The sequence below is a fragment of the Podarcis vaucheri genome, assembly GCF_965113315.1.
Source record: "Podarcis vaucheri genome assembly, chromosome: 4".
NCBI lineage: Eukaryota > Metazoa > Chordata > Lepidosauria > Squamata > Lacertidae > Podarcis > Podarcis vaucheri.
The window spans coordinates 89,266,387-89,292,317 of NC_138762.1; the positions used below are offsets into that span (position 1 = coordinate 89,266,387).

At 42.0% G+C, this 25,931-nt stretch overlaps 2 protein-coding genes across 5 annotated transcripts in view; one reads left to right on the top strand and one right to left on the bottom strand.

Moving 5' to 3' along the window:
- The window catches only part of RBM26 (RNA binding motif protein 26), a 47,940-nt gene extending 26,843 nt beyond the window's left edge, over window positions 1-21,097 (bottom strand). For 2 of the 3 annotated variants that reach the window (XM_082218584.1, XM_082218582.1), the window contains exons 1-7: window positions 16,544-16,874; window positions 6,845-6,963; window positions 5,518-5,654; window positions 4,756-4,844; window positions 2,278-2,495; window positions 976-1,236; window positions 448-687 (exon numbers count right to left, since the gene is read on the bottom strand). In XM_082218584.1, coding sequence (XP_082074710.1) covers window positions 448-687; window positions 976-1,236; window positions 2,278-2,495; window positions 4,756-4,844; window positions 5,518-5,654; window positions 6,845-6,963; window positions 16,544-16,614 — 1,135 coding nt within the window. In that variant the 5' untranslated portion in view covers window positions 16,615-16,874. Of the gene's footprint in view, window positions 1-447; window positions 688-975; window positions 1,237-2,277; window positions 2,496-4,755; window positions 4,845-5,517; window positions 5,655-6,844; window positions 6,964-16,543; window positions 16,875-21,012 lie in introns of those variants that run through there. The other variant, XM_082218583.1, reaches the window with a different exon arrangement.
- Window positions 21,098-21,166: 69 nt separating this feature from the next.
- NDFIP2 (Nedd4 family interacting protein 2) overlaps window positions 21,167-25,931 on the top strand; it is a 53,865-nt gene continuing 49,100 nt past the window's right edge. For both annotated transcript variants that reach the window (XM_082218848.1, XM_082218850.1), the window contains exon 1: window positions 21,167-21,308. In XM_082218848.1, coding sequence (XP_082074974.1) covers window positions 21,246-21,308 — 63 coding nt within the window. In that variant the 5' untranslated portion in view covers window positions 21,167-21,245. The remainder of the gene's footprint in view (window positions 21,309-25,931) is intronic.

Sequence of the window (25,931 nt, forward strand, 5' to 3'; positions counted from 1 at the left end):
TCAAACTTCGGCCACCAGAATTTTAAATGCAACAGGTAATAGAGACAATATAAACACTCATCTTTAGAGATACAATTGGTCTGAATGCAAATTTAATAAATGTGCCAATTTTGACCTTTGAAACTTACAAGATCTGCACCATTATACCTAAAAGTACACTACTTTCTATATGTTCCCTCTCCGAGGCAGCGAGACTTCTGTGCTTGTTTTGCTGAGACCCTTATGCTTCAAGATGTATCAAGCTGCTGCAAAACCTAGGGACTTCTCAGTGACGGAAATCCAGTTATGGAACTCCATATCCCAGGATATTTTCTTGTCTTCCTCCTCATTTTTAAGAAAACAGGCATTTCCCCCAATTTGGTTTAGAGACATTGTATCTGAACAGTGTTTTAATGGGTTTCAACATAGTACAGTAAGTTATTTTGAAATTTAAAAGGTGCATCCTACCTGTAACAGGTGGAAGGCTGGGTGGCAAAGGGCCTGGAGGTGGAACAGGAGGCCTAAGGTTTACAGGAGGAGGAGTAAGAATAGGAGGCGGTGGAGGAAGTCCTGGAGGTGGTGGTCCCTCAACAACCGGGGGCTGTGCTGGAAAAGGCAGTATGCCTGGAAGGTTCACATCTTCTACAACTACAGGGTCACTTCCATGATCAAATGGACACATATCTCCTCTCATACAGAAACCCTTTTCTGTAAAGTTAAAACAGTATGTTACCAGGTAAAGTCTGCAGTGTTCTGAGCAGTGCAAATTAATAGCTTTCCATTCAGTTTCGGAACTGAGTTCCTAAACCTCCAATCGCAAAGAAAGCTCCACCCATTTTTACTTTTTATGTTTCACTTGTAAAACAACAAAATGAAATGCGAAATACTAAGGATAAGAAATAGTTTAAAAGAAAATATTTAAAATGTCTGAAGATATAATGGTTATTGTCATCAATGCTTGGCAAGGCAATGGGATAATTCGTTTTTTGTTCTTACCATCATAGTCTCTGCAACGTTTCTTTGGCAGTGGAGGTCTCCCGTAGGAATTGTGGTCTAATTGTTCTTCATGAAAATCTGACCAACTTTCAGTAGTATTATTTCCATGGTGAGCAGGAGCGATAACCGTTATAGTGCTACTTAGTGTAGGGGCAGGGTAATGGCTGGATGAAATGTTTGTTACAGAAGAAACAGGAGTATAGTTGTTTTCTAATGGCTCTGTTCTGTCCAAGTCATATTTTGGTTTCCCTATATCCCTTTCTGCAAAGAAGAACAAGGCATCCACATTATGTCAGTAAGACAAGTATTGCGCAAACTGATGAACATTTTTAAAACTAGAAAAACTCCCAATCCCAGCTGGTTTATCGATCTGAAAGCATGCAAGACAGCCAATGGCAACCTCAAATCACATTTACAAAATACAATTGGCTAAGCGTCTTAAATCCTGAAACATATAAAGAAAGCCCTTTGCTGTGGGACAAATGAAGTATCAAACCTAATAACTTGTTGTGATGTCATTTCATCAGATTTCACCCAGAGAGAGATCTGGAGGAGGCCTCATGTGTTTGCTCTTCTTCCCCAATTATCTCACCATGGGAAGAAACAGGCAAGTGAACCAGAAGAAAGACCATTCAAATATATAGTTTTTCTCAGTTCAATCGCTCCTTTGCACCTCTAGTGTACAGAGTGTGGGAAAAACATGTGAGGGAAAGCAACAAGCACGTGTCTGCTCATCCAATGCATGAGAACAAACACCATCAAACACCATGGTTTTACTTCTAAGTATATATCCACAGGATAGCACTGTACTTAAAACGTATGTGTCTTAGAACACACTTGTGTGGCATATTTGTATATTATTGTCCTGGTACTTTCAAAATAAATCTTCACAGCTTTTCTAGAGCATAAACATAATCATATATATTTATTCCTACTTTATATCCTGCCTCTCCTTTGAGGATCCCAAGGCAGCACATATGATTCCTCTCCTCTCAGCGGTATCCTCAGACTTTTGCAATGTCCGGCATTGGACAGAACATTAATGCTCATCTGAATGTATCAAATGATATCTAACCACATATATTGAAAAGTCTCTGGTAAGCAAGTCTTATCCATCCAAACCTGAAAACGTTCCTTTACTACAGAGTACCAATTTGTAGTCTGGAGACAGTTCTACACTCATTCATTCATTCATTTAAGTTTATATACTGCTTGATTGTAAAAAAAACAAAGAAAAACTTTAAAGCAGTTTACAAAAAGAATTGCAATGCTGCAAGTCAGCGTGTGCAGAGCATCACTCACCTCTGCTCCTTGTTCTACTTCTAGTTCGACTCCTGCTCCTGTCGCGGTCTCGATCCCGCAACCTCTCCTTGCTCCAGCTTCTACTGCGACTCCTGCTGTAGCTCCGGCTCCGCCCCCTTCTTCTGTTGTAGCGGTCTCTATAGGACTCTCTTCGCGGGGGATTCCGGTCGTAGTCTCTCTTGCGAGAACGCTCCTCTTTCTTTCTTTCATCCCTGCTTCTAAATATTTTGGATTGTTACACAGAAATAAATTCTAGGCTCTAAACAGAAAATTCATACCAAATATAAGAGTGTAACCATTTGTATCAGAATCAGTGAAAATATTTTTTGAATGAACACAAACACTATTTTAAGTGCCAATTCTGGGCAAAAACAAACTTTGAACCAGCACCAGTTATCACCTACCACAGGCCATTTTAAAAGCTATATAGTTTGGGGCAGTGCTATTTTTCTGGAAAGAGGTGCTGGAACTCACCAGGAACACCTTCCTTGTTCGTTTATAATGACAATGGCACCCACCAAAGAGGTGGTGGAACTAAGTCCTGGTGAGTTCCAGCTGAAAAAGAGCCCTGGTTTGGGGGCTTGTTCAGGCATCAATACATCGCCCAGGACTGCTCTGGGGGCCAGAGCACAATGGCATCTTTCTGAGCGGTATATCATGAGTGAAACCACCTGGAGTCCCTCTGCTGCCAGCACTCAGAACGCGGAGGGGAAAACGAGCTGCATCGGCCCCAGCCCCATGAGGCGCCAGGGTTCGATGTAGCTTGTTGCCCCCCCCTCCATTTTTCATCATCGCAATGCATTACTATATTGTAATGTTTGGCTGGTAATACATTGTGATGTTGAAAGGCGGTATCGCCCAGCCTTAACCTACACTCCTATTCCGCCCTCAGCATGAACTCCCCATGGATGTAGGAACATGCTATGCCTTTTGAGTTTCTGAGCTCAAGGACATGAAGCTCTGTTACTGTATATTAGAAGCAAACTGGAATACCAATAGCACAGCGCCAGTGTTAGAAACTGAGATAGGAAACCTAGGAGCTCCATGACACCTTAAACCTAGGTCATGGGCACATCAACGGAACGTCTCAGCGCACTGTTTTATAACAAGAATACAAAGCTGAAAATGAATGAACTGCAGCTAAAACATCATGCTCATTTTTCACAGGTCTCTTCTCCAGTCTTCAGAGAGTAGCTGGAACTGGGGAGGCAGAAAAAAGTCCTCCTTTCCTTCCATTCTGAAGTTTTAATCTGAAATCTCAGGTGTAGTACTGCACCCAGACATGAGAAGCTGCTCACATTAATGACATTCCACGTCACAAAATGTGCCTAGAACAATGAAGTTTTGAGCTGCACAGCAGACACCCTCCTCCTCTCATTGGAAACACAGGAGCAGAGAAAAAAGTCTGCCCCGATGTAGACTCTCACAAGAGAAAAAGCAAATGAAAGGGGAGAGAATACTTCAAATAACCCAGCAATGTATTGTAAAGTGGCTTATATTGCCACTGTTTGATATGCAGCCTACACCTTCAGGAGCTCAGATATTCTAAGCCAGGGGTCTGCAACCTTTAAGACAAAAAGAGCCACTTGGACCCATTTCCGAAGAAAAAACAACAACTGGGAGCCGCAAAACCACTGCGACATTTAAAACAAATATATCTCCGGAGCCACGATCTGACAGCGGGTGGGAAGGTGACGTTGGGACGGTGCGTGACTAACGCACGCACCGCCCCCATGCGACGTCACAGCCAGTACAGAGCCCACCACAGTGAGGAGTGTCGGGGCGCACAATGCGCCTCCTCCCCTCGCTAGTATCCGCCCCGGAGCCGCAGCAAAGATGTAAAAGAGCCACATGCGGCTCTGGAGCCGCGGGTTGCAGACCCCTGTTCTAAGCGGTAGCCAAGGCAGGATTTGCTTCCATGAAAAATGGATGCATACCAAAGGCAAATCCTAATGCAAATGCAATAATCTGTGCATAGTTGGGTGCCTTCCTGCAGATGCAAGTGTTGTGCATTTTCCCCAATATATCATACAAAATGTATATTGACTCAAGACAATCACCATCCATTTAAGTGGGTGTAAAAAACACTGATGATGCAGTCGTTGTAGGAAAATTCAGAGGTTGACAATTTTCTAACACAAAATTCACTAAGGTGCTCTTTAACTTCAAAACTGTCAGGTGGAAGGAGATAGCTATGTTTGAAAGCACACTCCCTTATGTATCTATAAAAACTTCATTAAAAACTACAAAATTTGGATTGTGCTCTGTATGTATTACACATGGAGACTTGCTCATTTATACCTTTGTATCCTTACCATATAATTTGTTTCAAACTGCTGTAACAGCAAACAATGTAACTAAATACACCTCAAAACATTTATACATGAAAAAGGTAAAGCCAGTAAAAAACAACAACATAAAAACTTTATTAAATAACCTCTCCTGGTTTTTACTACAAGGGACAGAATATATGATCACCTGGTTTCTCGATAGCGTGAACTTGACTGAGGGGGACTATGGTTTAGCCTTCTAGAAAACTTTTTCTCTCGCTCTTCCTCTTTAATGACCTTGATAAAGAAGGAAAATGAAAATCAGATAAGTGTACAGCACCCAGAGAAACAACCAGCAACCAAACAAAATAGAACCATTTCAAAATCCTTCTCAAGAATTCTATGCCAACCTCAGCCCTCAGAACTGCACATCTTTGTAACAAAGAAGAATTTGAAGTTTAGAAGAGGCATCAGGCAAAAAAATCCACTTCTCCCATGCCTTGGGTTAATTAAACAATCAGTGGCCTTTTAAACTGGGAGGTATTGCTTTTGTTTGTTACTATGATATATCCTTTTGTGTTTTTATATTGCAAATCGCTCTGTGAACTTTGGATGAAGGGTGGTGTAGAAATTTATAAACATAATGAGTAATACAATAAATAAGGGTTTTTAGACATATATGTGATAATCCACTCTCGCTCCGGGTTCGCCAAACAAATATTGCACCTGTAAATACTAGTCCCACACCCTTGATCCAATAGTAACACCCATAGCTTCATTCTCTAAGGTTCACTATCTCTATCATGTAGTTAAGAGTCACCAAGTAAAGTTTATCCTCAACGATCACCTATCAAAAGTATTGAGCTTTAAGAAATTGGCATTTAAATGCATTGTAATTGAAAACAGAATAAACATACAGACGCAAATTGCAAGATACACATTAAGAAGAGGATGCATGACTGATCCCTACCTCTTCCTTCTTAGTTTCTTTTTCCTGATGCTGAAAAAAGTCTGATTTCAGGCTTCCCGATGTCGGCTGCTCCGGTGGAGGTAGATAGCTCTTTGTATTCACAGCATCAAAAAGTTTTTCTACGAATATCTGGGTCTCTAAAACAAGATCCAAAGGTAACACTTGACAAACAATTTCTATGGCTAGTATTACTCTGAATTCAATTTGCCATTTTGAATCAGTTGAGCAAATGGTCACCCTCCTGTTTGCTTGGGGTACATGACAACTGTAGGCAGTAGAGAAGACCAACAGCAATCCTTTCACCAACCCTTTCCCATCAATGGCACAGTGCTATCCCCAAAACCCATCCCTGGAGCTTTCAATCTTGAGAAAAGCAGCATCAGGCATTCATCTGCCTCCTCAAGTGTTGGCACACTCTTTATAGACAGCACATGGGAAAAGAGCAGTTCTGGCAAGCAGAACACAGAGGAGAGAGAAGAGAAGTATATCTACTATGCACTTTGGAAAGTTTTGTTCGTCTGTTCTCTATAGGTTGCCTCTTGATATACCGTCACCAAACTTGGTAGAAGAATGCCCAAGGTGGGGGTGGTAGTCTTCGTCAATGTTTGGATGCCAGGAGCCATTTTGAATCAAGATGGTAGACTAAAACACAACTTTGGGTTGACTACATCCAATTTTTGGTGTGACAGATACAAACTCACAAACTGCACTATTCATTTAAAAATGACAAAATGTTTAGGTTTATAAAAATGCCTGGGGAGTGCTCTGTAATTGAAAGCAGTTGATTTATTATACTAACAGTCATACCTCGGAAGTCAAACACCTTACGAGTAGAACGTCTTGGCTCCCGAATGCTGCAAACCCAGAAGTCAGTGTTCCAGTTTGTGAATGTTCTTTGGAACCCAAACGCCCAACACGGGTTCCGCAGGAGTTTCCTGCAGCCTATCAGAGGCCACGGCTTGATTTCCAAACGTTCTGGAAGTCAAACAGACTTCCGGAACGGATTCCGTTCGACTTCCAAGGTACAACTGTATTTTTTAAGGCATCTACTATTTAATTCTTAGTATTTCTAATTCTTAATTCTAGATGATGAAGTGAAACATATGATGCATTTATTTTCTACAACAGGATTTGAGTATCTGTAATGTCTCTTAGATGTTATACACTACTTTATTTCTTTGAATCAACAAATTTGTTGGGCTGCATACTTTTTTGTTCTATTTAATGCAGAGCCATTCAGCCCAGGATGCAATAATAATCATATACAATTAATTCAAGATGGAGTCAGAATTCAAAACAAGTCAGTGATATATTTACAAGAGCTTACCCTTTTGAAGAAACACATCCAACTGATCAACACATAGTGCCCTCAGTTCTTTCTCACTTTTATCCTTCTTTACCAAAGCAAGAACATACTTAGCTAGAGCTGATGGGTCTGCATCACATCTGTAAAAGGAGCAAAACAAGACTGCTGTCAGTAATGAAGATATCCTAAAAAGTTAACTCGAGTTGGTGCAGCATGCCCAGGGTGTTCCGTATCTTTATACTTTCATTTTGCATTGATGTGTGTTATATAAAATGAATCAAGTGTCAACTTCTACTGAAAAAACCAGTCTATGAATTTCATCAATTTGTTTTGCTTTACTGCATTTTGGACCACTGTTGTGCTCATGGCTGTTCCCATCCTTAACAAGGATTACCCAGCCTTCAGTGACGGGGTCAAAATGTGTAAGGTTGACCCAAAATGCTGGGCATTGTGTACCCTTCAGCCAGGCTTTCTGCAAAGTATTAAATCCCCTTTGCCCTAACCATTAAAATGCAGGCATGACCATTTTAGGAGGGTTCAACTGATGTGTAATTGCCAACACTTGGGAGCTTTTGGATGTGGAATGGGGGCGGGGCAGAACAGGACTGGCTAATATATGCTCCACCGACATGTACAAGGGGGCAAGAACAGAAACCCCACGCAATATGGTCACCACCTGTAACATTTTGCTAGTTAGTAAAGGAATTGTGGCCTCTGCTGTTCTTACTTATTTAAAAAAAGGTGTGTGAAGTTTCATTGGAATAGTTTTACCATTGTGATGTTCATTTTATCAATGATAATTACTGGGCTTCTAGCCATTAGTTACTGTTCTGCAGACTATATGTAATTAGCTGATGAGGTATGACACAGAGAAAAAGAGAACCGGCTAATACGAAACATAAAAGCATTTCATGGCTAACCAAAAGTTGGCTCAAGGACAATCACATTGTCACTTATTTCTTAACCATCTATTGACAAGTGGGGTTAAATGCACCCCAACAGCACTGAAAAAGCATTCATAAAACTTTTGGGTTCTTCCACAATTCAATGTTGCAAATAGTCCTCAATGATGAAAGGTTGTGGAATACTGTTATATATTGATACCTGTATGTATTTAGCTTGTTATAATACAGTTCTATTTAAAAAAGCACTATGGTGAAGTATAAATTGCCACAGGTTGTTTCTGTGAGGATTAAATTATGGAAAAATCAAGGTTTTAACTTTTACAACTTTTGATGTCAATTCTGCCACTACTGTAGTAACTGAGAAACAATAAAAGCTGCACAAAAGTCCAAGAAGTCAACATGATCCCAAGACATTCACTTCCTTTAACACCACCACAAATGGTATCAGGGCAGGGTCAATAACATTCCACACATTTACCACCAAATTGCTTTAGAGTTCCAGATAAAGGGAGATCTAGGCTTTTCAATATGCTCATACACGTCATCTTCAAATTTACTTATCCAACTAGAGTATCCTTAAGATGTAGGTGTGATACACGACTGGCATAGGGCTCAGCTGAAACTTTACTAACTTGTTTCATCATTGTGCATCTATCTAAAGGAGACTAATTTCAGTCTCTCTGTGGAGGAGTGTGATATTCCATCTAAACAAGTAATGTTCTCTGACTGTCATGATCAAAGTAGCCTTAAAGAGATGGTTCAAGGAAACTGGGAACACCTGAAAGCATCAATGGTCTTTGCAAGACTGGATGTTCTTTTAAATTAAAAATTAATGTTACACTATTTTAAATATTCCTTATCCATCATGTTCTTCAAGACAGAACAGTCAGTCACTTGCACAGAGATTAGAAAAAACACCGAACATAATATTAAACATAAGCACTTCCCATTCTTAAAAACAAGATACAAGGTGTATCTTGCCACCCAGAGTGTGGGACAACCCAATCAGATGGGCGGCATACAAAAAATATAATTTGTTGTTGCTGTTCTGAGAATAGAACCACTGAAATTAATAAGTACATTAAATTTCAATGGGTCTACCAATAGAACTTAGCTGGCTACAACCCACCATTTTGAGGCATTGAAAAATAATAACAATACAGTGATTGAGTACCAAGTAACTGAAGTTTGCGAAATATGGTATAGGATACCTTAAAGCAGCGGTTTTCAACCAGTGTGCCATGGCACCCTGGGGTGCCTTGAAAGAAGGTCAGATGTGCCACAGGCAATACTGGCCTCAGTCCCTCTTTCCTCCCCTCCCTCCTCTGATGTCCTCTCATGGGCTTTCACAGCTGTTTGTTGGAGCAGCCCTGGCTACAAGCTCCCCAGGCGAATGGTGTGTCTCAGGGACTGATCAGGGGGTGCTGGTTGCCTGGAGCTGAGGAAGCCTTGGAGCAAGCAAGCAAGCAGGCGAGGGAGCTCAGCCAGCCAGTCCGCCAGGTCCTTGCTGTTGGGAATGGACAGGCAAGTGGGAGGCCTGGCAGACAGGCACGGTTCTGCCTTTCTTGTGCATGCTGTGTGCAAGGCCTGCCTAGGAGCCTGAGTGTCTGGTTCTGAAAGGGTGCCTTTCCACCACACAGACCCAGCAGCACCCACTGCTGCTATTGCTGCCTCCCAAAGTGAGTAAGGTGCTGGCCTCATGTTCACCTCTGGCCAGGCTCCGTTGGGCCACCAAGGCTGGGGGCATCCTCTTCCCAGGCCCCTGTGAGGCAGTGTGAGGATGCACCTCTCTTTGGGGCGGGGGGGGGGGAGCTCAGAGACCAGGGTTGGCAGTAGTGACTGCCTGGAGAACTTCCAAGGACAGGTAAGAGGAGGTTGAGGAAACACTCCACAAGGGAGGGTGTTCTAAAAAGGGTAAGAGGCTGCCAGTTCTGTGAGAAAGGGGTGACATAACTGGGCTCCTGAGCCCCACAGGGGTGCAGTAGAAAAATGGAGTTGGTTAAGGCAGCTGTGGACTCAAAAAGGTTGAAAACCTGTGTCTTAAAATTTCAAAGTTATCAGTGAAAGGTCCCCTACCAGTATTACATTAAAATTTCTAAGCATTTCAGGAATTCATACATCTATTATATATTCTGCACAGTATATGGCCACTGAATTAATGTTTCATAGAATTGTAGAGCTGGAAGGGACCCCAAGGGTCATTTAGTCCAACCCCAGCAATGCTGGACTCTCAACTAAATCATACATGACAGGTGGCCAACCAACCTCTGCATAAAAACCTCCAAGGAAGCTCGACCACCTCTCATGGGAGTCTATTCTAGTGTTTTATCTTCTGGAAACCACCTCCTCCTCTGTTGAATTTACATTGTTCTCTTCTGTTTGGAACAGTTTACATACATTATCGTTGCAATTGCTTTATCTGTTTTCATAATTTTGCATTTTATTGTTGTAACCCATCCTGGGACCTTACATAGGAAATCATAAAGATAAATAAAAATATGTGGGCTTCTCAGAAATTCAACAGTCTGATTCAAGCATGAAAATCATGTCAAGTAAAGAGGAAGGTGAGCCAACAATGGAGCTGGAATGATAACAAAAGACCTTGTAGGGGCTGGTTGCCATGATGATGTCCCTTGTTGTGTACCCTTTAAAACCTTTACCATATGAAGCTTCCTGTGTCATGATTCCCCTGGATGCATGAAGTTCAGAAGCTTACATCTGCTTCAAATGTTTCAAAACCATGCTAGACTGCAACACACACTTGTTAAAAATCACTGTATTTTGCAGTTACTCAGCAAACCTTTCGAGGCTGGAGAGTTTACACAATTACACGGTACAAGATTAAATACCTTTTTTAAAAAGGTCATTTAAAAAATGGAAGTTTAGCTCTCTTGTCAGTTACAGACATTCTTCCAGTTTTTATATAGCTCACAAACTCATTCAAACTATTTACATACAACATTTACCATTTTTAATTGACTTGTTGACAAGAATTTTGTTGCCAATATGGCATAGCATCATAATTTGTTTAGCCATCTGAGCAAATATTTCCAGAAATCAAGTTTCAGAAGCCTAATGAAAATAATAAATGTATACCCCAATTTTGAGCTACAAACTCTGCCCACTCAGCAACATTCAATTGTACACACTTTATCTTTGTATTCTTTTGGATAACATTATATAAAAGTGGTGCAAACAGCAAAGAACAAATCCAACTACTAGTAGCTTACCTGCAACATCATATTTTCCAAACATAACAGTTTTTAGTGCTGTTCCCTGGGAGCAAAATGAATGGGTCATCCATGCAACTTGCTCATATATTAAACTATGAACTATGTATGAAGAATCCAAATGACATGAAAAATGTGAGAAAATATAAGAAAACAGGAGAAGAAATAGAATAGAGAAGAATAGGAAGAAAACAAATCCTCTCAGGAAGTTAAAAAAGAAAGGAGGACTTTAAGTCTCAAAACAGGCAACTGTAGAAATACATTACAAAATAAAGTATGTCCATCATGCTGTATCTACTCGAATCTAATGATCACCTTTTTTTGCCAAATGATGTTGCAAAAATTAAGGTGTGCATTAGATTCTATGGCTTATTAGATTCAAGTAAATAAGTGATCTCCTTCTTCAAGAAAAAGATTTCTATTCCACATTGTGACGATTCAGTCGAGCCATTTTAACATTTATTCAAGCAATGTATATGGAATAGAAATTTATTTGCCTCAGAAATGTATACAATGCATTTCAGTTTACTGTTCCAATAAATGCATCATTTTGAGGCTTTGCCTCCTTTTGGGGACTTGCAGGCCTCTCAATGCTGTCCCTTCCTCTTCCTGCCCAAAGATTTCCCTACACACCGCTTATTTACGGTAATATAAAAGATGGGAAACCAAAGTAATAATAAAACCATGAACTACATTTAAACCATCTCCTTGATTGTATTCCCGTCATAATGAATTACAGCAACAAAATCCCAGGGCATTTAACAAGCAGAAGGAACACTTTCCATTTTAATGAGCCTATGCTTCTACAATGTCTCTGTACAATACAAATGTTTAACCATGATTTCCCAAAATAACCTGAGTTAGAAAATAGTAAGCTTGTGCAAAAAGTATCATTCCAAGAGAACTAAAGGGCAATAGGTTGAAGATCCTGAAAAAGCCAAATCAAACAAGTAGTTCAAATGAGAAATAAGTATGATTGAAAACTCCAGGGAGCACTGCAGTGAATCAACATGGCAACAACAATGACTGAAAGTGTTTGCCCAGTCTACACGGACAGCACCTCCAGGGATGTTTTTAAACAAGGAGACAAGTATATTAACAAGGAAAACAGGGAGAAAGACTGTTCAGAATAATAATCAAAACCTATTTTCACAATAACCATTCCATATTTACTTATTGTGTTCACAAGACTGCTGTCTTATGAGGACACTCATCTTTTATCAGATAGATTCTCCATTAAGAAAATCTACCATATTTGAAGTGGCATCGGTAGCCAAATGAAAGAAAAGTTTATGCATGTTTCTTGTTGAGATTGATTGCAAAGAAGTCTCCATGTTTGGTATCAAAAAGTGATATTAATAAAAAAAAGGATTCCAAGTCAATGTTTTCCTTAGCCACATATTTATTTGCAAAGAATAGCTTGGTCCAGACATGCAGAACTATAAGATGGGAATGGGAATGGGAATGGCAGAACACACCATCGCACTTCAGACGATGGAAGAATCACATTTTTTAAAGCTCTCTGGTGTGGAAAAAAAAGTGTGCCCATCCAGTGCAACAAGAACAAGGCTGAATTAGAATCTTTCTCCATGGTGTGCTACTATTACGTGCAAATGTAGCTATGTAATTTGCTACTCACTTAGGGCTGGTAATAATCGTTTCCGAAGATCACCTGAAAGTTCAAGGTGAACCTGCCCAAGCAACTATTGCTGCACTATGCTACTCTGCCCCAAGCATGTAAATAGTGAAATGCTACAATGGTTGTATTTATTCCCTCAACTCTACCTAGATAAGACCTTTTGCTTCTTAAGAAGGCTAGACAACAGGGCACTAGGACTGCATCAGCAGCAGTACTGCATTTCCCAGCTCCACAATTAACAGAAAAGTACTATGCAATATAGGAAACGACCATACACTTAGTCAAAGCAGCTCAGTATTATCTAGACCCCTGATTCCCTAACACTTTCCCCTCTATGAACCGCTTGAAAATTAGACTCTTGAAGGGCCACTTAATGATACCCCACCCCCAAGTGCCTATTGTAGCTATTGTAATGCACTAGGCAAAATGATGTGTGACTTCTATTTGCATTTTAACTGCTTCTTTTATTTCTTATCCAACACTGATTACAAGTTGAAGTCCACAGAATTCACAGGCACACTGTGGAACACCAGAATGATGTTTGTGGACCACAGTTTGTGAACCTGGCTCTCCAGGGTTTCTATCAGGAATTTCTCTTAGCCCTACCTGGAGTTGCCAGGGATTGAACCTCCTTGCAAAGAAAATGTTCTACTTCTGAGCTGCAGCCCTTCCCATTTTATGAAGTGGCTACATGTGCCCTATCTCTTCTGTTCTTAAGGCAGAGAGCAACCACAATGCGGTGCCGCTTTTACCAACAAGATGTAGCAGATGACCAACCACTCCTGAAACCTAACTGCAAAACTGCACAAAAATATACATATCTGACAAAGGATTTCAAGATTTCCCCTTCTTTGCACATATACACATGAATGTTTCCACACACAGCACACTTCACTGGGCACAAGAGTTAAAGAATCATCTTGCATTTTCAGTACAGTGGTACCTCGGGTTACATACACTTCAGGTTACATACGCTTCAGGTTCAGACTCCGCTAACCTAGAAATAGTACCTTGGGTTAAGAACTTTGCTTCAGGATGAGAACAGAAATCGCATGGCGGTGGCGCGGCAGCAGCGGGAGGCCCCATTAGCTAAAGTGATGCTTCAGGTTAAGAACAGTTTCAGGTTAAGAATGGACCTCCGGAACGAATTAAGTACGTAACCAGAGGTACCACTGTATTTATTTGGCACCCAAAATCACACCTTTAGAATCTAAATGGTCATCTGCTCCTTCCAGGACTTTGTGTTAAAAAAGCTCCTATTGCGTTTCCATCTAGGGTTCACTATCCTCAGCCAAACAAATCAGCTCTTGCAAAGAATGTAACGATTTCTGTACAAGGTCCCTACTTCTGCATTTGAAACAAGAATCCCTGGCGTGACCAAAAACTGGACAAACTGAGAATCAATGATAACTCTTCATACCATTTCTGATCACGCTGTTTATGGAGGCTTAATCTGCACACAGCATAAGATTGTTAATCTCAGGGTTGTGGGTTTGAGCCCCATATTGGGCAAGAGAGTCCTGCATTGCAGAGGATTGGAATAAATGACCCTTGGGGTACCTTCCAACTCTACAATTCTGTAATCCCAAAATGTAGTTACACATCCAGAAATCAACTTACAGTGTTCAACTTCTGAGACAATGCAAAGGAGTAGCACAGTCATTAAATTTTATTATCATGTTTTGTCCATTCTGCTTTTATGCAGTAAGTTATATTAAAATGATGTTTTGTTATGTTAAAAGAATTGCTGATTCTTCATCCCAGGAGTATTTCCACTCTACCAACACCCTGCTTTGCCACAAATCACAATTCCTGCATGTTTTTCTACATATCAGCTGCACAGTGCAAACCCTTTGAATTGGTGGTAGCCCAGAAATAGCTGGCAAGAATAATCATCTATTAAAAACACACTGCAGTCTCACACTTTGGTGTCAACAATTCAATTCAAAGTACCAAAGAGTGAACCAAGAATTCAATTTAATACATTGTTAGGCAAGGGTCTCAAACAGGAAAACAGTTGACATTTCAAAAAAAATTTGCAACTGAACTTTTACTTTTACCCTTTAATTCCTTGCTCACAAGTAACTGTGAAACATACGACTTTATGACAGAAGTGCATAAAGCATTTGTTAATTAAGTGTGCTTTCTCATAAGGAAACTATACATCATCCAATGTGATGGCAGTATAATTCTATACAGCATCAGTTATTTACACACTATAAAGTCTGAAACATACATATGTAAGAGTCAGGTGTACCAGATCAAGGTATACATACATACATAACCCATAGGTGCAGATCAGTAAAGCACAGCAAACTTTCACAACAACTACAGCAAGGGAAGGTCAAGTCACCCATCCTCTTGCGCAGCAGTGCCCTTCCACAAACTTTGAGGCAGCAATAGCTATGTGGGCTAATTTCCAACTTTTGTTTCGAGTTGTACCACTACAGGCTGCAGGTATAGGGGCTGTCGTGAGCTGAAAGCACCACCAGACACAATGTTCCCCCCTCCTCCACCCCACCAAACAAAAAACAAACACACCTTCACAGAGTGAACTAGATCAGTGGTTCCCAATTAGCTAATTACTGAAGATCCCCTATTTTTCAAAATCCAAGCCATGGGAAAATTTGATAACTCTATGGTAGCTACCTCTGCAAGGCAATTTTTTGAACAAAATGTGGAGCAGCCCCTAATAAGCAAACGATTTTAGGTACGCTAAAAAAACAGACGATAAAATTTGTGATACTACCATGCAAAAAATTATTTAAGGGAGAAGCAAGGGATGGAGTTGCAGACCCCCGGGATAGGTTCTGTGGACCCCTAACTGGGAACAGTGATTCAATAATCATAAGGTGATGATGGTTTTCTTGCTAACCACAGACAGCCTTTAAGGCTGTCACTTTCTGTTTGGGTAGTGCACTGCAATAGCTTTGAACAGAACACGTGTGCTACTTTTAAATTGCCTACACCCAGCGTTTGAAACTCCCATTATTCGAGGCGTGTTCTGTGACAGGGAAATCATTAGCATGAGCCATTTCTGAGCTCTGGGCGCAGTATAGCACCTGAGATTTCTGCTTAAAACTGCAGAGTGGAAGGAAAGGAGGACCTTTTTCTGCCTCCCCACTTCCAGCTGCTCTCCGAAGACTGGAGAAGAGGCCCTCTTAAGAAGACAGTGGTACCTCGGGTTAAGTACTTAATTCGTTCCGGAGGTCCGTTCTTAACCTGAAACTGTTCTTCACCTGAAGCACCACTTTACCTAATGGGGCCTCCTGCTGCCGCCACGTGATTTCTGTTCTCATTCTGAAGCAAAGTTCTTAACCCAAGGTACTGTTTCTGGGTTAGTGGAGTCTGTAACCTGAAGCGTATGTAACCCGAGGTACCACTGTATTAGGGAGGACCAGACCATGTGCAAAATCAACGTAACGTTTTAGCTGCTGTTCATTCATTTACAGCTTTGTATTCTTGCTAAGACAATAAAAAAGCACACCGTGGAGCCCATAACCTAGGTTTAAGGTGCCACAGGGCTCCTAGCTTTCCCATCTCGGTCTCAACCCTGGCATTCCAGTTTGCTTCTGAGGTACAGTAATAGAGCTTCACGTCTCGAAGCTGTTCAGACACTCCAATGCCTACGGCGTTCATGGTTTGGGGGGGGGCGGGACAGGGGTGTGTTAGGGCTAGGCGACCCCGCTTTTCAACATCCCCAGCGATTGGGAACCACTGAACTGGATGCAAGGGAGGAAGAAGTCGTCAGGTTTCTGCACACCAGACACCCCACCCCCCCACCCCGGTGACACTATGGGTCCATTTTTGTAACCCCCGCTTGCAGAGCCTCCACGCGGGCGGGTGCGCATTTATGCACCTCCGCACACGCATATGCAGAATGAAGGCGCCCTGAATACACGTGTGCGCGCGCGTTCAGACGTTCCCCACGCTCCCTACTACTCACATGGGCGCCAAGGTCTTGCTGAGCCACGATTTCAGCGCCTCGAAGTTTTCTATGATCATTCTCGCCACCATCCAGAGCCGGACCGAGCCCCGCCTCCTCAGGCAGCGGTGACGAGGGCTTGGCGGCGAGGGCCCCGGGCCTGAGGGGACGCCGAGAGAGAGAGGCCCGAGCCAAGGAAAGGGGTAACGGCAGGCGGCCAAGCAGCCTCCCCGGCCCTGACTCTGACCCCGGAATGCTTATGCAGACGCGGCCTCAGCTAAAGCCTCTCTCCTTTCTTTCTTATTTCCACCCACCCCCCCTTTTCCCGCCCCTTCCCTTCCTTTCCTCGTCTTCTTTTCGCGCAAGGAACAACTAAGATGGCGGCGAGGAAGCGTCGCGAGGCTTGCGGAAACCTCGCGAGGGGGCGCAACGCGCGGGGAAGGCGGGAGAGCGAGCTAGCGCGCAGGCGCACGGCTGGGAGCGGCGTCACTAGCAGGAGGAGGCTGCGCGCGCATCCCCGGCTGGTTTGAAGGGCCGGGATCTTCTTCAAAAGGGGCGGGGGGCGTGGCCGGTCGGAAGGGTATGCAATCCTATACAACCTTCAGAAGACATCTGAAGGCAGCCCTGTAGAGGGAAGTTTTTTAGTGTTTTATTTTTTTATGTTTCTTATATGCTGAAAGCTGCCCAGAGTGGCTGCAGCAACCCAGCTACACAGCTGCAAATAAAACGTTTTAAATGTGTCTTAAAGTGCAATATAAAAATGTGATGCTAGATGGCGACAGTAAGCTCTGAAAATGCAATGTGTTTTTCAAAACTTTTTTTTAAAAAAGCATTTTTACAGCGTTTTTTTATGTGTGTGTAGATTCCACCCCAGTCTTGGGAGGGTGGGGAATAAATACTAAAATTATTATTATTATTATTATTATTATTATTATTGAATAAGATGCACCTATTTTCATTGGAGAAATGTTGGAGGGTTTGGAATTTCCGCCCTCTATATACAGTGGTGCCCCGCAAGACGAATGCCTCACAAGACGGAAAACTCGCTAGACGAAAGAGTTTTCCGTTTTGGAGGTGCTTCGCAAAACAAATTTCCTATGGGCTTGCTTCACAAGACGACAATGTCTTGCGAGTTCCTGCTGGTTTTTTTCCCTTTCCCCCCCTTTTTCTAAGCCGCTAAGCCGCTTATCAGCTGATCTGATCAGCAGATAAGCCCCTAAAAGCCGCTAATCCGCTAATCCGTCAATGGGCTTGCTTCGCAAGACGAAAAAACCGCTAGACGAAGAGAATCACAGAACGGATTCTTTTCGTCTTGGAAGGCACCACTGTAAATGTGCTTGTGAGCCTGGAATGAGCCCATTCTGCCACAATGTGCTTGCCTTTCCATGTTCTGCAAGACTCTTTTGCGTCTGGCATATGACTATGCTGTGCCTTTGGAACGTGTCCTGATGCCTTGTGCTTCTTTTTTCCTCTTGCTCACCCCAGTTACTTGGCAGTAAGTACTGCCAAACCCTGCAGGAATCACTTTCAAGATGCACATCATTGAATTGTTAGGAGCACAATCTTTTCAGTGCTCATCTATGCTTCTTTATTGTTAACTTAAGTAAAGGTAAAGGACCCCTGGACAGTTAAGTCCAGTCAAAGGTGACTATGGGGTTGCAGTGCTCATCTTGCTTTCAGGCCAAGGGATCCAGTGTTTGTCCACAGACAGCTTTCCATATCATGTGGCCAGCATGACTAAACCACTTCTGGCGCAACGGAACACTGTGACAGAAACTAGAGAGCACGGAAATGCCATTTACCTTCCCGCCACAGTGGTACCTATTTATCTACTTGCACTGGTGTGCTTTCAAACTGCTAGATAGGCTGGAGCTGGGACAGAGCAGCGGTAGCTCACCCCATTGTGCAGATTCGAACCACCGACCTGATCGGCAAGCCCAGGAGGCTCTGTGGTTTAGACTACAGTGCCACCCGCTTAAATATCGCCTGCTTAAATAATGCCCAAACCAACCTTTAAGTGGCTTTCAAAATGTAAAGTAAATTGAAATCCATTATTGAAATCCACAGTAAAACAGTACCATAAAAACAATGCAACAGGTTAAAGGGTCAGGAGATCAGAATAACGCTTGCATAAATCATGGGAGCCCTGGAAATTGCCATTGACCATTGATATATCTAGCTTAATATTATCTCTGGTAACAGGCCACAGATCTTCAGGGTTTCAGTGACGGGTCTCTTCTAGCTTTCCCTGGAGATTAGTGAATTGTACCAGGGACCTTGCCCGTGCAAAGCTCTATCGTTGAGCTTTATGCCCTGGAACACCATGGGGTTAGCTAAGTGTGGCATGAGTAAATATACACAGAATGGCACCTTTAAAATGTATTTCTAATATAGGCCAACTGCCCTTGCTCACTCTGAAATATTTTAAATGGTGTGGCTTTCAATGGCCTCGGTCCAGTATATGTGAAGGAGCGTCTCCACCCCCATCATTCTGCCCGGACACTGAGGTCCAGTGCCAAGGGCATTCTGGCAGTTCCCTCGCTGCAAGAAGCCAGGTTACATGGAACCAGTTAGAGGGCCTTCTCGGTAGTGGCACCTGCCCTGTGGAATGCCCTCCCACCAGATGTCAAAGAGGAAAACAACCACCAGACTTTTAGAAGACATCAGAAAGGTAGCCCTATTTAGTGAAGCTTTTAATGTTTAATAGATTATTGTATTTTAATATTCTGTTGGAAGCCGCCCAGAGTGGGCGGTGTATAAATAAATAAATTATTATTATTATTATTATTATTATTTATTATTATTATGGGACCCATTTCTGAGCGAGTAGCATACTTTGGACTGCAACAAACGCATCATTCTCAGTTCATGTTCTCGTGCAAATACTTAAAAAAAAAAAGTCGAATTTAATTTGGAGGAAGCACAGCTTCTGGGCTCACAACAACACAAATGCATGAGAATTTCAGCTCTGTACAACTGAGTGGATTGCAAATCTGAATGGTCTATTATGTATCAGATTGGCTGGCAGGTGACCTGTGCCTTTCGGAGGCCAGAGATTTCTAGTGCAATCCTAGGCATGTACAATGGGAATTGCTCCCAGAGAAGTGTAGGATTGTGACTGCAAGGCGCCAACAGTGGACAGCTATCGTAAGGACACATCTCAACGTCTTCGTTGGCCCTCAAAACAGACTCCGGGGCTAAAATGAAGCCTTGGTTGCATGTAGAAAAAGGCAGTGAAGTTCTAGCTAATTTGCCTGTGTCACAGATTAGTTCAGAGCTTTCCAAATAGTGTCTGGAACTGGTCTGTGACCGAAATAATAAATTCATTCATTTCCAAATAGTGCAACACGTTAGTATGTCGGCTGCAGTCTGTAGGTGTGTCTCACGAATGCTCCTTCCGGGACTGGAAAGGGGTTAGTTTAACCTCTGGTTTGCTAGTAAATCACTGATGTTGGGAAAGATTGAGGGCACAAGGAGAAGGGGACAACAGAGGACGAGATGGTTGGACAGTGTTCTCGAAGCTAACAGCATTAGTTTGACCAAACTGGGGGAGGCAGCGGAAGACAGGAGTGCCTGGCATGCTCTGGTCCATGGGGTCATGAAGAGTCGGACACGACTAAATAACTAAACAACAACAACACTGCATCGCAAAATGATGCAAGTCTTAAAAAAGCATATCAGCAACATGAAAAGTTTGCAAAACTTTTACTATACCACAAACTCAGCACTCAGTCGCTAAAGTGGATTGGAAACTCTATTCATAAATATTCACTGGGGAAACAGCTATTTTGCTCATTTTTGTCTACCCTAACACTGAATATAGCAGGCTGTGGGGAGTGTATTAAAGTGTATCTCGCCGCCATTAAGTGGGTTTGAATATACCAATATGGAATAACAAACTGTATTAGTGATGTAATTACAAAATGAAGAATTAACTTCATGATTTAGCTGGACTCGGGGCTGGTGGAACAGCAGCACTTGTAACTCTCCATGCTTTATGATAGAACATTTTCATGCTGGATGTAGTGTTGTACAACTGTAGCTGCATTCCTGTTCATGTTTTATGAGATATATGTGGCCTATCACATGTAAAGCATCCTGAGAATGCTAGTCTTGTCTGATGATTCAATAAATCTTGGGTATGAGGGCCCAAGACTGTATGGCATATGCAATTTGTGGCTGCTAATTTAAAAGGAAAGGAAGGGACCGTTTTGAGGATAGAAGTTTTTGGCCTTCTTTACCATTACCCATTTGGCTATTTCTGTATTCCAAGTGCCTCCAAGCAGCTAACTGCTTCCGTGTTCATGGGAGTATCAATTATGGTCATCAATACTGTATAATAAATATTATAAATAGTTTTGTCCTCCTCCTGAACACAGCAGAAATAGAAACGAATTCCATCATGTGACTACAGCAGTCCAATGTGAAGCCATTAAAATCCTGTAGTGTGACAAATCCTCTGAGGATTTAAGCCGTAAAATGCTACATACCGCGAATGGACCTGAACTGAGGATCTCAGGCTGAAATTCTCCATGTTCCTGGAATGCATCAATATCCTTAGCAACACGGAGACTCTTGGCTGTTAAACAATTGTTTGTAGAATGGAATGACCGTGCATGGAACTTGGTGACATCGGGATGAGCCTGTCAAGCCCATGGCTGTCGTGCGAAAAATGAGATTTGACACTACGGTCTGTGGGCCTGATATTGTGTGCCCATGAAGTATGGAAATTGACACAAGGGGAATTTCACCATCTGGCGTAGGAAACAGGGAGAATGGATCTCAGGTACTGCATCTTCCCTCATTCGAATAGCTCGTTTTTTTTACAGAGGAGGAGAATAGTACACCCCCGGAGTAAAAACAGCAGGCGTCCGGGGAAAACACTGCAATGTAAGAATATCAATGTGTTGTACATATACATGGAGTTAGAAAGCAGTTGTCTTTTTGTACGATGGGAATGTGGGGGGAAATGAACGAGAAAATCCAAATGGAAATCTCAATATTTGAGGTTCAAGACTGGAGGGGAAACGGTTAATTCCAAATATCGGAATGTTGATATTGGCATTCTGGGTAGGTTTTTTTGGGGGGGGGCCGCCGGAAATCCTGTTCCTAGAAAATGGACCTCCATAGCAGTGTTCATCTACTTACATCAAATAAGAATGTACACATTTGAACATTTCTAAACTTTTAAAAATGCTTCGGTTTGACAAATTTCACCTCTGCTTCTTGTTGCGAATTAGAGTCGGCAAGAGGAAACTCGACAATGTAAGCCTACTGTCTTCTGTGCTTGCTTCATGCGGACTAGTGTCTTAGTTGGGTGCCATGTTTGGAGGTGGCATGGCTTCCCACAGTTATCTGGCTGGCCATTTTGAAAACAGGGTGCTGGGCTTTTGGTCTGATCCGCTGGGCTCATCTCTCTGTTCTTGTGCTCCCTGTTCCCTGCCTGTTCCCTTGTTTGTGACACCCTAGCTCTCAAAGTGGCAAGGACACTGCCACCACAATCCTGCGCATGTCCGTTCAGAAGTCCCAGGTAAGTGGTTGGATTGGAGTTACGAATCGGCAAATCCTCCATTCAAATCTTGCCCCTTCCATGAACTCATGAGGTGGCTTTAGGCAAGGGACGGCTTTGCCTCAGTTCTCCGTCGGTACTATGGGCATAATAATACTATTTTGAGTTGGGGGGGGGGCGCACAGGCACCTGGCTCCACCTAACTATTTTTCAGAAGGGTTGAGAACGTGAGGCGTCACATGCTCCAAGGAGACCGCAAGGCCTGTCACGGCAGCGGGAAAGTCCGAGGGCCCCCGCTGCAAAGATAATTTTCAATATGGTGAAAAGGAGACTGTTTTCTTTCCACTTAGCCTTGTTTGAATAAGCGGGTATAGTTTCAACCAGGGTGGGCTTTGGTTTTTCAGCGGCGGCTCCCTGTGCGAGCCCAAAATTTGGTGCTCCCTCTCCGCCTCTCTCTCTGTTCTGCGCATGCACCATGTCCTAACTGCAGCACCCTGGCGTGGAGAAACCAGTCACGCTGCCCTAAAACTGACTCTGTTTCTATACCATAAAAAGGTAAAGGGACCCCTGACCATTAGGTCCAGTTGTGACTGACTCTGGGGCTGCGGCGCTCATCTCGTTTTATTGGCCGAGGGAGCCGGCGTACAGCTTCCGGGTCATGTGGCCAGCATGACTAAGGCGCTTCTGGTGAACCAGAGGAGTGCATGGAAACGCCATTTACCTTCCCGCCGGAGTGGTACCTATTTATCTACTTGCACTTTGATGTGCTTTCGAACTTCTAGGTTGGCAGGAGCTGGGACCGAGCAACGGGAGCTCACCCCATTGCGGGGATTTGAACCGCCGACCTTCTGATCGGCAAGTCCTAGGCTCTGTGGTTTAACCCACAGCGCCACCCGTGTCCCTCCTGATGTGCTTACACAGTAGTTAAACACTGCGCTTTTCTTCCAGAAAAAAAAGAGTGCCGCTTACTAACCATGATGTTGTTACAGGAAGCGCCACGCTTTTAACCAGTGTTATTTTTTCTAGGGGAAAAAGGGTGCTGGTACTGCTTACCCTTGAATACCTCCAGAAAAAAATACTGGTTAATTGGCTATTTGTGCCACATTTCAAAGTGCATTTCCTCATTCCTTTTCTAACCCCAAAGTGACCTCTCTCGTTTCCTTTACAAGTGGATTTGTTGGGCTAGAACAATACAGCATTTTAGTTCTCTTTAATTGCACAAACCTGAATTTCTGGTAAGGGATTGATTCCCTGCTATAAAACAACTGGCAGTCTGTCAGTGACCAGAGTTTATTTTATTTCCTTCTTCTGTGGTCCCACCAGAGGGAGCTCAAACATTGTTTCTTCTTCTGCTTAAGTGGCTGCCCTATATGTTTGCTTTAACAATTCCCATATTTCTCCCATAATGATACACATATTTATCCCATAATGATACACAGTTCAGAGGTATGCAAGAAAGGAAAACTCTTCCCAATCTTTTTAAAAACTCTAAGTCTTTCCAAATGTGTACGTGATACAGCAACCTTAACAAATACACACGTTTCTCTTTTTTAAAAAAGCATTTTTATACAGACAGAAAACCTACTCTGCAGCAGGGAAATCAGTACGGCTTCTTTTTTAAATAAATAAATAAAATTGCAAACATCTTTATGAAGGACTTCCTTTTCCCAGACGAATGTACCGTATACAGTTCATTTGGATTCTCTCAGGAATCTTCCAGACAGGACAAGTTCTGTAATCTTAGAAGTGTTTGTTGTGGTGGGAGCTGTACAGAAACAAAGCGCAAGACATCAGTATTTAGATGTAATTGTGATGTTTCTTTCCCACGTCCTTCCCTCCTATATTGTCCTAACTTTCAGCAGTTCAGTGTACTCCACAAGGGTCAACTTTCTGGCACCCCCAAAGTTTTATATGCAACATTTGCTTCCCTCAGGTACAATCTCTGGATCATTGTGAAATAAGAAACGTACTTGTGATAGATAGTTCTCCTTTCAAGTGGCTCAAATCATCTCAAAATGTTTGCGCATGAATTTAAAGAGAAAGATCTTGTAATGCTAACGCTTGTAACCATTGTCTACAGAATAGGATTTTAGTAAGTTTGAAATGATTTGGGCTATTGGTGTGGTTTGGGTTTTGTTTTGTTTTATTTAGCAGTCGCCCAGATCCACTTGAGGTACTCAAGGCAAAACTTTTGAATAATATAAAGACAGACATAGTACACAGGGTAAAATGGCACTTTATTCATGAATGTCATTCATCGGAGCCGACAACTGAAAAGTTTGCTGTATTGTAAATCTGAAATCAGAACTCCTGCCTTAGGGTGGACTAATATACAGTTCAGCTATATATAGAAATTGCCACCTGACTGAAGGTTCTGCAGGGAGATGATATTGGCTATAAATACACCAGGATGCATGCAGATTAGAATAATCTTGCAGAGAAGATGCATTGCCGTTGCACGCAGCATTGTGAGGTCAAATCTGTTACAAACATTACAATTAAGTACCAAAGCCTATTTAAGCAGCTACTTTGTGGAATTCCATTCAAGATGCAATTTTATTGCTAACTGAAAATGGCAATGCATGCAGAATACAAATAAACTTACCAAAGTTACTGTTTTGCAAAACATGAACATTACAAATAAGCTTACAAATAAGCTTACCAAAGTTACTAGTTTGCATTGTTTATCTATATATGCCATTTAATCCATTTGGGGCACATTTACAACCTTAACCAAAACAGGTAAGGAGGGAAATCTATTCCCTACATTTACAGTACGATCCCCTTCCAATGGAAACTTCACCTTTAACTATACCGATGTTAAACCAGCGTTTCCTTTAGTGGACACATAACATACATGTATGATCATCATACCTGTGGACATCTTTCCCCTCACATTTTATTTAAAGTTTTCAATTTTACAACAAATACACATTTATTAAAGTAATCTCATTATCCTCGACTTCCCTTCCCCACCTTCCATGTTTCATTAAAGTTTCCCTTATTCGACTGCATATCCAAAATGCTCTTTTACCATTTTATATTCACCTTCAGCCTTATTTCGTTTCTCTGCTCTGATCATTCTAGTCCTGCTAGCGTTTTAAGGTGTTTACAATAATTCTTCATATATTCCACAAATTTCTCCCATTCTTTCTCAAACATCTCCTTCTCTTGGTCTCGAATTCTGCTTGTTAAATCAGCCAGTTCAGCAGATTCCCACAGTTTCATCTGCCATTCCTCTTTTGTTGGAGTTTCTCCTTCCATCCATTTCTGGGCATATAACATCCCTGCTACTGTCGTAGCATACATAAATAAGTTCTTTTGATGTTTTGGAATCTCCTCCCCTATTATTCCTTTAAAAAGGGCTTCTGGCTTCTTCTTAAAAGATACCTTCATCATTTTTTCCCCATTTCATTATATATGCAAATATATAATGCAAATTAGTAAAGGACTTCTGGGAAAGTCCTTTACTAATTTGCAAGTTCACCACATATGATCCTCCTTTTCCTTTACATTTCTAACAAATACCTGTGGACATCATTTTTAAACATCACTTTAGATGGATTTCGAAATCTTGTCAAATTACGATTTCCTTAACATGTGTACATGGGTTTACTATTTAACACGCTCATACTTGTATGTATGAAACCAAGGCCTTTTGTGCTAGCTGAATTAAACACCGGTGTTTCCCTAAGCACTTGTCAAATGGATGGATCTGCCTGAATATGGTAGTTTCATTGCACTATGACATATTTGGTTTTTGTACCTACACATACAGGTGAAACTCAAAAAATTAGAATATTGTGGAAAAGTTCATTTATTTCAGTAATTCAACTTAAAAGGTGAAACTAATATATGAGATAGACTCATGACATGCAAAGCGAGATATGTCAAGCCTTT